This window comes from Cordyceps javanica, chromosome 4 (assembly GCF_051103115.1).
Source record: "Cordyceps javanica chromosome 4, complete sequence".
Lineage (NCBI taxonomy): Eukaryota > Fungi > Ascomycota > Sordariomycetes > Hypocreales > Cordycipitaceae > Cordyceps > Cordyceps javanica.
In genome coordinates this window covers 1,888,931-1,901,306 of record NC_139298.1, presented here as the reverse complement: position 1 = coordinate 1,901,306, position 12,376 = coordinate 1,888,931, and the positions used below count along the sequence as shown (strand labels likewise).

Here is a 12,376-nt window from a genome sequence, read left to right as displayed (position 1 = left end):
AATTATGTAGGCTAGTCTGCCCAATACTTGCCCAACTCGTCACTACACACCTACGCATACAGCCGTCGGCACCCACTCAACTCATAAATTTACCACACAATCATCTTCAATTCAAGATGAATCGATTCCGAGCTAAGAAGCGAACCAAGGACGACGTGTCTGCCCCTCGCCCTTCCATGGACAGTGACACGACTGGCCCCTTTAAACTTTTCAGCAAAAAAAAGCTGCCCGACATTGACCCCAAGCAAAACTTGGACATTAATACTGCGCTCCCCCCTACCGATGATTTCAGAACCAGTCTTCTCATGACCGGTCTCTCGGCCCGATTCTCCATGCTACGAGAGCAAGACGACCCCCATTCTAAGCTTGGTAAAGCCAGCGACGATAGTGTTCTCTTCCCCAAGCGCCAATCGAGGCTGATGGACTTTGGCTACACTTCTGGTTTACATGATATATCCGAAATCGAGTCGCTCCAAGCCGCCTCACTTACTCGTATCAATTCGTCACACGGGTCGGAAAATACTGACGCCGTCAATATCATGGACAGATCGCGACCAAATGATGGGAATAACCTGTTTGGCGGCCGCCAAAAGATCTTCCGTATTGGTGCTGGCGTCAAGACCGGAAATAATGGTGGTATGGGGGGCCGCGTTTTGTACGATGAGGATGTTGCCAAATCAGCCTTTCAAAAGTGGAGGCAGTCGGAGAGAGAGAGAGCCTCTTTTGAAGAGAAAGTTGACGACACGCTTGAGTTGGACACGGCCTTTGACTACAACAAGAAGCGCGGAACAAACTCCACAACCTCGTCCGCTGCGTCTGTCGGGCGCTTTTCCACTGCCGCCACCTCGGTTGCGTCAGGGGTACCCTCGGCCAAAGAGGGTCAGTATGCAATCCCGTCGTCTGCCAGCACCGTGGAGCGGAGCTTCACTCGTACAAGGCGGCTATACGAACAAGGCTTGACGCAGGACCTGCAAAACCAACAGTCATCTGCCCTCTCCCGCATGGATACGCTGTCCAAGTCTCATCGCAATAAACCTTCACCGGATGGCATGCAGGTTCCCTCTCCAACAGCCACGACTTTTGGTGATCGTATCATGGAGAGACGTACCATTCTCACCAAGGCGAGTGCGCCCAACCTGCGATCCTTTACGCCACCTATCTCCGGTGCTTCCCCCCAAACTCCTCAAGAGGCAGTGCCAAAGTTTACAACAGAGCCAAGGGCCAATTTTGGGGCCAACCCGCCCTTGAGCCCACCCATCAGTGAGGCCGATGACCACCACCCCATGTTGCCCATTCAGCCGAATGATCGGGGAAAAGCAACGGCCATGGGTGTTTTCAGTAGACCTGCCCAACAATATGACGACTCTAAATTTGCTCAACGCCAACAGCAGATGCGCAAAGGACGTGATGCGTCTGAAACTCGGAGTCAGACTGGTGGACGATCCTCACACGATGCCAGCCGATCCAGATCATCTTCTATGCATCGCAGTCTCCGTGACCGTATAGACGCTACCCCGAGTAAGTTTGATCGTTTCGGCAAGAAGGAGTATCAGTCGACTTCATTCTCCGATGACGGTGACGATGTTTCTGGTTCCACCGGATACTCCAACTTTACTACACCATTAGGCGTGCAGCTGAGTGTCGAACGCCCGAACGATGAGGACCACCCTGCTTTCCGCAAATCAGCCCTCCCGACACCGCTTTCCTTGTCATCCAGAGCCTCCGACGACAACTCATCCGTGGGCGATAAGGTGGAATTAGGTTCACGCCTGCGTGATGAACCCCCTGAGGATTCTCCTACATTGGGACCTGGAGGAAACTCCGGGCTGAGCGGAATGGTTCGACAACATCTTCGCAGTCATAGCAATGCTTCCTCTATATATGACGCGACTACCCAGACACCAGATATCGACTCGCCACAACAATCTGTATCACCAAATTTCAAGCAACAACACAACCACGCTCGCAATACTAGCTGGGGACTCGATGACGAGGAGTTTGCGGCTGACGGCGGCACGTGGACTCCGACTGCGAAGCAGACCATACCTGCAGCCCGCGGCGAACAGGATGAATTTGCTAGACACTTGGCAGATGGAGCTCGGCGTGTACGTGAAAAACTGACTTCATATGCTGAGCCCGATAATGAAGAGTCGTCGCCACCGATGCCGCCGCCCGAGTCAACCAAGGAACTGGCTGCTGCTAGAAATAATGCGCTCGGAATCCTTCGCACCAAGTCAAGCCGCACGTCCCTGTTTGACCGTGGTCGCGACCGAGAGGCTGATTCCAAAGCAAAGAGCGGAAAGTCTCCAGCACCTTCGACCCGAAAAGGATCTGGTGAATCTGCTCCACAGGAACTCCCTATGCCGCTGCCCAAAGACGAGAACATGCATGCCGGGCTGAAGGCTTTCCGCCAGGCTAGAAGAGAGCTTCAGAAAATGAAGGAAATGGAGATACAGCAACGACACGGTGGCTCGCCTCCAAAATCCAACCCGCGAGTTGACCGTCCGGCAGCTCATCGAACTTTCTCTCATGACCAGTCAGCATCTCCTCATTACAAGCAAGCTGGTCTGTCAGGAAACGGACAGTCGGCCTCGGAAAGAGACCGTAGCGGATCGGAAAGCAGCCGCGAGGGACATGAACGCCAAAGGCGAATCGCGCCCCGCGGGGTCTCCTCCTCCAGTGATGGCCGCACAAAGATGTCCTCGCACCCCAACAGCCCATTCTCCATGATGAATAATAAGCGAGATATTTCTGAGCCTACATACCTGCCCGACAGCCGGTTTCAACCTTCAAGGCTCCACGGAGCCACGATCTCTACACCCAATTTGCGTGCCCCTCTTGGTGTCCCTCCGCTTCCACCCATCAACCCTCGTCGAAAGAACGGCTTGATTAGCCCATTGTTTCGTAACGGCGAGCACGTCGGCTATGACAACGCAGAGGGAGCCTACGACGACAGCGGGGACGAACAACGACGGCCGCTTTACAGAGCTACGAGCGACCAAAACGCCGAGCGTTCTCATCATCACCCCCAAGCGCCTTCTCACCGACCACCGCTTCCACATGGAAATATGTCAAGCAGCAGCCTGCCCGGTGGCATGATTTGAAAATTGACAAGATGGGCCGCCCGAACACCCCTCGGAACAGCTGCCAGCAACCTACTACAGGTCAAACAACATACACACAACATTACGAATATACATTACTGGAGACAGGGTTCTTTTAATATCGGCTCGTTTACAAGCGACAACAGCGTTTGCAAACGATATCATCTTTTACTTTCAACATACCAATTCTTGACTACCTTTTACTCACGTTGCTATTATACGAAATGGACGGCTTCACATTGCCCCTTGTGCCTTTTTTTCCCCATGTTTTGTTTTTGTCATTTATTTTGCCTGAACGGTCGTTTCTTTTCACATTTTCAGATTCTCATTTCATCGCGGAATTTGGCGAGCAGACGGCGCAACATGTTGATGTACTTGATTTCGAAATTGATGCAGGTGCTAGGTAGTCAGGCAGGTCTTTGACTTACCACGCTTGTTTGAAAGCTTCGGCATTGGAGCATGGAAAATAGTATGTAAAGAAGAAACCATTTGACGCTTGGAAGGGAACGGAGAGGAGGAAAAGCACTTGACAGAGTGCAAAAATACCAGATGAGCATTTCTAGATATTTCGATACTACAATTGAAAGGTACCCGGTGACAAAGCCTGATTCGCAAGCTGTGCTCAAGTGCTGTGAAGTGGTGAATGACATACGGGAAGCTATCGTCAAAGACCTCTGACGGGGTAGGAGTAGAGTCACGACCGGTGCGACGCAAACAAGATTGCAGGCCAAGTCGACGGGCGCTATTGGCAACGACGAAGACTTACTCGTGTAACTGCGCGTGGTTTGAATGAAAAGAAAATCCCCCGCATCCTTCCCGCGTGGAGAGTGAAGAGGTCGATATGATGCTGTACACGACACAGCTTCGCGACCCTGATATAATACCGGGCGGCTACTGCCAACATAAGTATGGGAGCGCAGCTCCAGATAGAAGATTTGTTGGTTACTTTTTCATCTTCTTTAACGGCCTGCTTTGTTACTTTTCTTCGCCGCCTTGACATTCGCCGCCTCTTCCTCTGTGGAATCGCAGTAGGACGAGCAACTTGCCACTTGCTCTCATCTTCGAGCCACTGTGCCCTTGATTGATCTGCCGAGCCGGCCGCATGCGATTATAGGGCGATAGACCGTCCTCAAAAGAAGCCATGTGTAATCACAAACAGGTTCGTTGACGAGTGTTATAGAAATATACGGACAGAGACCGCTATCGCGCCAGAATTTAGGGCAATCGTTGTTGGGCAGTTATGCGGAGCCCAACACAACACACGAAATACCAAATTCGGTGAAAGCACGGCGCAGGCGTCGTTGTTGCCATATATTTAACTTTGAACCCCCCCCTGTTACTTCTCTTTGTTGGGAGAAATGCTAACGGCTCTTGTTGCACACACACAGATGCTTTACGAGTGTGGTCATGTGTACTACATTGTTGTTGGCGATTTCTGCGACGTATATCGGCAGAGAGAAAGAAAATGCCCAAGGAACATTGTTCTCACAGAAAATCTGTAAGCTTGAATTCTTTTTTTGACTCTGCTCCCCTTCATCTTTGCTGCAGGATGTCTACACAAAGCACAGGATATAATGACGAGCTTGTTGGTGCTAACGATGTGGGACTTTAACTATAGTGAAAGGTTGTGTCGTAAGTGGTTTTGCAACATAACACTCGGCGGGTATCTGAACTGACGCTTGGAAAAACAAAAAAAAATAGCCAAATGCCGTGAGAGATTATCTAGATCATCGAATAGATGGGGATGTGAACGAGGATGACAGAAAGGTTGATAGCTGCCAAAAATGATTTCTCGTTCAAGCGGCTGAGGAGGCGTATGAAGAAGGATCAGGACGGCCCGGCCCCCCAGACTGCAATACATGATCATCGTGGCAAGCACCCGCTGGATGGGAGTGATGAGATTGTAGTAGAAAATGGGTCAAGGGTTTCGCGCAAGCTTGAGGAGATGAAAACTGTTGCTGGATGTCTGTCTGTGAGATAGGCTGTGATAGAGAATAGAACTGCTTCTCAGGCCCAAAACGGTTTTCAACGTGTGTGAGAATGATTAGCGTGGCTGCTCCGGCAAACCTCGGCGCTCCGGGATCTCTCGGTGGGCTCCGTCGCCGTCACCGTCGGCCGCCGCTCTCCCTCGTCCCCCTTCCTGACCCAGAACTGCCTGCATCGATGGGCCATTTCATCGTTGTTACCCGGCCTTACCCCACGCAAAAGGCGGACGTCCACCGAATTAAAGCGGGATTTTTAGTGAGAGAAAGACCCCTCTTCAACTATTAGTAACTCTAGGTTGTCCCGCAGCCTCCTCCTCACCCTGTTGCCAAAGGTGGGGGGTTGCGTGAGGAGCAAAAGGCCATGACTACGGAGGGGGGCGGGGGGACGTCCTGCCAGTTCAGTGGTGCCAGAGTTGGGGGTGAGAAATAGGAGTGAGGAGGGGAAAAGAGGGAGAGAAAAAAAGTCAGAGACAGAAAGAGAGAGAAAGAGAGAGAGAGAGAGAGTCAGGAAAGAGGGCCTATTTTTTCCCAAAAGGCTAGTAGGGGCGAGTTGGGTGACATGCCCAAGTAACCTGTCATAAAAAAAAAAGCCCCTTGCCAGCAACCAGTCGTTTTCCCATACATCTCTTACACCATCATCATTTAAAAGGCACGTCCGGGCCGAATGTTTTGCACTGCTTCGCTTCTCGATAGACCTTGATCGGAAACTTGAGCCAAAAATCGGGATAAGCTTTGCCGGCGCAAGTGTACGCCGAAACGAAAAGCCAAAAAGAGGGGGATAGATACCCTTGCGGATATAAAACGCCAAGAAAAGAAAAAATAAGAAAAGAAAGAGCTGTGATTGTGTTGGGTAGAGTTCAGAACGAGAGACATGGCGTTTATACGGCAATATCAAGAGTCGGATTTCGACAACATGTCACACATTGTAAGTCCTCATTCCCTGGCGTTGTCTCTTTTCTTCTTCTTTTTTTGTGTCCACGGCCTTTGGAAACTAGAAGCCATTCTTTGTACACACATTATTTCTTTTATTTTTATTTTTATTCTATTTTTACCATTTGACTCACGTCGACCCCAAAATCGCAGTGCCGCGCGACGCTCCCGGCCTCGCTCAGCGCCTCGGAGCCCGCGGTGCGGCTGGCGCCCTACATCTGGACGCACCAGTACACGCTGCTGTCGCCGTCGACGTGCTTCGTCGTCGACGACGGCGGCGGCCGCGCCGTGGGCTACTGCATCGGCTGCCCTGACATTGCCGCCTTTTGCGCCGCCTACCCGCGGTACGTGCGCGAGGTGCTCGAGGGCCGCGGGCGCGACAACGGTGACGTGCGGCTGCGTCCGGACGTTGGCGCGGACGACGACGGCGGCAACGAAGCTGAAGGAGGAGGAGCAGGAGGAGCAGGAGGAGTCTCGCGCGCGGCCTGGGTCGACCGCGACACGGGCCGCATCAGCGAGCTCGCGCTCTCGCAGCTGGCCTTTTCGGCGCGCTGGCTGCTGCTCGACGGCCACGAGGACCTCGTGCGCGAGGGCTACCGCGGCACCATGCACATTGATCTGCTGCAAGAGTACCAGGGCCGGGGATGGGGACGCAGGCTGCTCGAGGCGCTGGTGGACAGCATGAAGAAGGCACAGGGACAGGGACAGGGACAGGGCGGCGAGGAGGAAAAGTCGCGCGGGATATGGCTCGGCGTGGGCGGCGATAACAGCAAGGTGGTGCCGTTTTACGAAAAGCTGGGCTTTCGAGTCAAGGAGCGCGAGGTCAAGACGTCGACGATTATCATGGTGCGGGATTACTGAGTGATGAAATGGGGAGGAGGAAGATGGGGAAGAGGGGGAAAAGAGAAACCAAGAGGAAGACGACGAGGAGAGAGAGGAGAGAAAGAGAAAGAATCGAAGGCACTCTTGGCAAAGAAAAGACCCGGCGCAAATAGGTCATGATTCTCAGTATTGTACATGGAAAGACGAATCAGCAACTCATATATACGTGAAATCACATCTGCTCTGCAATTCCGGCTAGAGATGAGTACATGTACTTTTTATTCTGCTAGAAATCGATGAACAAAGAAAAAAAAAACAGGTATGACTCGCTTGTTGTCGCGGGGTTCCAGCACTCTGTCTCGACAACGTCACCCGGCGGTTAGACTCGGCCGTCGGACTTCTGCCAACTCTGCCTGACTTTTGGGGAAGAAGAATGCAATTTTCCATAAAAAAACTACAAGTAAAAAAAATATGAGAAATCAAACAAATAAAATAGAATAAAATCAGACGTTATAGTATTAGCAAGTGGAGACGATGCTGGGAAGAAATCTCACATATCGAAAAAAGGAATCCACTCAATGGGAAAAAGGGTCTTTTCTATCCGCAAAAGGCAAGAAGAGGGAGAAGGAGGAGGAGGAGGAGGAGGAGGAGGAGGAGAAAAAGTATGAATGTGGTCTATGATGCTTCTCTCGCCTTGTTAAGGCATTGTGAGTCTCTCACTTAGCCTAGACTTTGCTCTAAAAAAAACTGTAAATTCTGTACAAAGTATCAGAGACGGTACGTTGGTTAGAATGAAAAAAAATCACTCGTCAACTCGTGTGGCCTGATTGCCTGCGAATACTGGTAGGCATAGGCCATCTACCATGAAGCAGATGCAATTTCCTTTGCCCTTTTTTTACTTTTCCCCTTTCCATCTTGTGGGTTTTGTTCAAAGCTGTCATCAATCTTTTCCCACTCTTTTCCTTCATCGTCATCATGCAGGGGAGGGGAGGGGGAGGAGCAGGAAGAGTTAACCTGGTTCGGAGCTAGCAGGCTTATTAGCTCTGCCGACTTCCCCCCCATGTAATAAAAGAAGGAAAAAAAGGTGGCTTGAGTTGGGCTTCTCCACTGATAAGAACAGAGAGACATGGTAAAATAAAAAAAACCACTAAGAAAATCCAAAATAGCTTTGCAACCTTACATGCGGCGGGACTAATAAGCCAAGTAACTTACTCAGTAGGTTTTTACGCATGAGGGAATGAATGGAGCTTTTGATTTTTTTTTCTTATTTTTTCCCATTCGGCGCGCGCGCCGCGACGGAAAAAGAGAGTAAGAGGCTCTTTCCCCCCTCCCCGCCGCACCACCGTAGCTCTGATTCCGGCCAATAAGCCGTCACTGAATTAAAAAGAGTGATTTACATGGGGGAGTCGGCCCGGGTGGAAAAAAAAATCTCGGGCATGCAGGAAATGAGTTACGCCGTGAGCGGCGACGTCCGCGCAAATAGGAAAGACGGACTGCCAGTGTCTTATCGGGCCCCACGCGGGTTGTCGCGGGTGTCGGGCGAGTCAAGACTTGGAAAAAGATGTTAGGGAAGTCGGGAGGGAAAAGGTACTTGACAGGCATTGACGAAATGAAAGTAAAAAGGAAAAAGATTTGAAATAAAGAATTAATATTCCATTCATAAAGCGCCTGTCGATGGTATCTTTCGCTAGAAAATCCAAATTTGAAAAGAAGAAAAAGAAACGCCGGTTGCCCGTAACATAACGTCAAGTCATTGGTCGTGCCGCGCCCTCTTGCGAGTCGCTCATAACGAGTTGAAAGTCTGACGTCGCGTAATTAGCCATGTGGGTGACCGGAGCCAAGACCGTCTTTTCCACATACACAATAGGCGTACATGCCTGGTGTGTCAGGCTGTTGTTGATCCAGTCAAGCCTCGGGGCCATGTCGACATCATGAGAGGCTGTTCTGTCGTCTGCGCGCGCGCGCGCCTCGCCGTTTAAGAGGCAGGGCAGTCGTTGCACTGCTGGTGGCCGCAGTTGGAGCAGGTGGTGCTGATGACAATCATGCTTCCGCACTTGCAGCAGTACTCAAAGGCAGGCATCTTGGCTGGGAGTAGTGGTTGAGTGAGTGGTTGTTGTGTCGTAGTGGTGTTGAGTGTAGTGTGAGTGTGTGGGTGTGGTGTGAGTGAGAGAGCTGGTTTGCGATTGTATACTTGAAGACGCTTGTCCAAAGAAAAGAGTTTTGGATAAGATGAGATGAAAAGGAAAAACAGCCAGTCGTCCAAGGGGGGATTGGGGTTTTATAGCTTCAGAGATACGGCCTTAACAGGACCTCCTTTCTCCCACCGCGAAAGCCAATTCTCAGGCCACCAGAGATAAGCGCAAGACCGAGACAAGACGGCTGCGGTGCGAACAGCCTCTTTGACTGAGAGTCCAGCCAAGTGGGACTGCTTGCGGCGCGCCGGAGTGCGAGGGGCCGCAGCATATGATTCGCCGCCACAAGCTCCTCGTCTGCCACCACCACTCATCACTGACACAGGCAAAGGTATTTTTCCTGCTTGCCTGTTGCCTGCCTGCCTTGCCGCCTCACTCTCAATCATTGTTGCTCGGAGAGGAGGGGGGCCGAATAGGCAACAGCGGAGAAAACCGGAAGACGTACCACACCCAGTAATGTCACCTGCGAGTACCACACCACTTCCGCTTCGCTTGTCGCACCATGTTTTCTGCTTCTTCTTCTTCTTCTTCTTTACTTTGCGTGCCGACATCAGGTGTCAAAGGACACCCTCTTTTACTCCCTCCATCAAGCTCTCAGTTAAGACGGAATAGAGTCGGGGAGCTCAACTGCCGCAAAGCGCCAGTGCAAGCCAACTGAGGAGAAGCGTGGTGGTGGGCGGGCGCTCTGCAACGAACTAGCCTTTGGCTGGCTGGCTCATCGCTTCGTCCCCTCTCAAAAGTTAATCAGTAGCCTCGGGGCGTCGTTTTCCCTCTTTTGGCAGGAACTGCAAGGAGCCTCCAACCCTGGAATGACGCAGTTTGTCCTATAGGCTATCACTATCAGTACCACATCTCTCTGTACCCATGCCGAGTGTGGCAGCCATGACGCTCTTCCACTGCCCACACCCTAGCAATAACCAGCCCAGTGGTTGTACTGTTTGCCCTTGACGGGCGCTGGTTGGACACTTGCTTCCTTGTCGGTGGGCCAAACGCGCCAATCTAGAGCTAGCTGCGACGAACCCTGAAATGGCTGCGCTGCTTCAGCCAAGCTAGTCAACCCCCGCGCGACGACTGGCCGAAGAGAAAGATTAACCACCGTACGGTTCGTTACATTTGACCCTCCTCCAGATCCTGTTGTGTCCCCACGTTGATTTGGGCTTGCTTGCGCAACTGTAACAGGCAATCCCCGGATGGGCCGTGCGACAAACCCCAGAGCCTCAGGACGGCGCGACCTTTGACCTTGCACGTCTCGAGCTCCAACCCCGCAGGCACTGGCACAGCCTATTTTCAGGTAATCCAAGCCTCCTGCCGTGACGTTGTCCAAAAACGGAGATTTTGCTGCACAATGGCGTAGCTAGAAAAGGCTGCTTGCCTGCTTGCTTGCTTGGTGGCAAGCTCACTGCGCTGATCGTTGTCGCAGGGTCCTGCCAATCCCGTGCAAAATTGGAAGGGAAAGAGACGATCCAGCAGAGCCAAAGTTGTATACCGTTTTATCAAGCACAGTGGCGTCACAACATCACAGGCTGCAGTATCCGCATATTGCCATCTATCTTTTGTCGTCCACACCATTAGCATGCCTACTTACCTAGCTGGTCTAGAACTTTGCACGGCCAATTAATTGATGGCTGCAGAATGGTGTCGAGCTTGGGTGCCCGCGCCGGCCAGATGCGGGGAAGCTTCAGCCGGAAGGCGTCTGCATGAAAGGCATTCTTAGCTCGCCGTCGCGCGTTTCACATGCTGGAAGATGAACTATGAGCATGTATGAATCTCAGCAATCGCATTTCCAAGCTTCAGACCTTGGGGTTGTCTTAATGCCCAACTGCGGTTTGGGCGTACCAGCCTGCTCGCTGTAGGCGCGAGGCAATGACGTAGTTTTGCTCATGCTGGTTCCCTAATTTTTCCATGGCTGACCATGTTGCCCAACCCAGAGGATTGTGTGGCCGGCAGTTCGGATCGTGAGCTCGCAAACACGTTAGCTGTGGCGCGCCAAAGAGTCATAAGCTAACTGTACAGAGTGGTGTGGAGGACGAGCGACACCAAGTTCAAGCTCTTTCTATCTACTGCGTGGTCGGCCGACGAGTGGCAAATGCGGGAGGCAGCGTTTGGGGCTGACTTTTATCGCAAGGTAAAGTAGCTGCGGGAATAATGCGCGAAGTCTATCGAAAGTGACGATTTTTTCGTCAACGCATCCGGTAAAGTTTGTACTAGACAACAAGCCCTCCCAAATCGCCCATTCAGCAGCGTCGCGACCTTGTTCGTATATGGAGCGAAGCGGTTGCAAGTCATCACAGGGATGCTCCATCTCACCAGGGAAATGGAGTGCATATGTGCCTTTTCATGTGCAATACGACATGCAACGATTCCTGGTTTGGCAAAGTGATGCGCATATTTGATGCTGCGTATGTCGGACGGCCGCCCTAGCTTATTAGGTTGAGAAGTGATCAAAATCGGGCAATTTCGTCAAGGTACCAATATTTCAGCCGCAAAGCCTCTGCGCGTACTTTTCGTTTCTGACCATGATGATGATGAATGAATCGAGGCGTCCCGACCTCATTTTGGTAATACTGGTAGCAATATTCACCGAGGAAATGACATGGTAAAACGCCTCATACGCCATGTCAGAAGATGGCTGACAATGTGACGGCGCTCGATGCAGAAGCAACACGACGTAGCAGAGACGCAGAAAAGGCAATAACTTGACCGGTTGGTAAATTGAAACATGCAAAAACTGTGGGAGAAATACGATTGTCATACATCTTTGTGAGAAAAAAAAACCACGCCGTTGTTTGAATGCTGTTTGCGCCTCGTCGGCTGCTGTCTGCCATATGCCATCTGCCATCGCATCTGCCAGCTGCCAGCTGCCAGCTGCCAGCTGTTAGTGGCCAACACCCCTTCAGCAAAGACACCATCAGGCACAGTCCGCCTATGCGGAAAATTAGCTTGCTCATCTACCATCTCGCACCAACCCTCAACAGCTGAAATTCCTCATTTGCGTGAGTCTGCCATCTGCTGGAGCCGTCTTGGCGCCCTGGTAGCCTTGCATGACATGGCAAAGATGAGCCCTTCTTATGAGGGGCAACGTAACCAGGCGCGCGCTGCGCCACCCACAGGCAGAATCTGATCTTGGGAGCTGCCCGTCAGCCATGCCTCATCTGCATCCAACGACGAGCAGCCTCGTTTGCCTGACAGAAAGAACGGACCCGAATAATGCGAATGTTTACAATTGTCCCAATTTAGAAAAAAGAAGAAAATCCCCGTCTCCAACCAGCTTGAGGCTGGTGGCACCGTCGCATGCCCAGCTGAAGGGCCCCGTTCATCCACTTGCCGAATCGGGATTCGCGAG

At 51.7% G+C, this 12,376-nt stretch overlaps 2 protein-coding genes across 2 annotated transcripts; both read left to right on the top strand.

The window, feature by feature from the left end:
• Positions 1–116: 116 nt before the first annotated feature.
• Positions 117–3,104, top strand: V2A60_006471 (uncharacterized protein; the record flags this gene model as incomplete). Its single annotated transcript, XM_083257765.1, has 1 exon — positions 117–3,104. One exon carries the CDS (start codon positions 117–119, stop codon positions 3,102–3,104), a length of 2,988 nt encoding a protein of 995 aa, XP_083113891.1.
• A 2,898-nt stretch (positions 3,105–6,002) lies between these two features.
• V2A60_006470 (GNAT family N-acetyltransferase) lies at positions 6,003–6,880 on the top strand (the record flags this gene model as incomplete). The annotated part of the gene is made up of 2 exons (XM_083257764.1): positions 6,003–6,014; positions 6,173–6,880. 2 exons carry the CDS (start codon positions 6,003–6,005, stop codon positions 6,878–6,880), a joined length of 720 nt encoding a protein of 239 aa, XP_083113890.1.
• Positions 6,881–12,376: the final 5,496 nt, after the last annotated feature.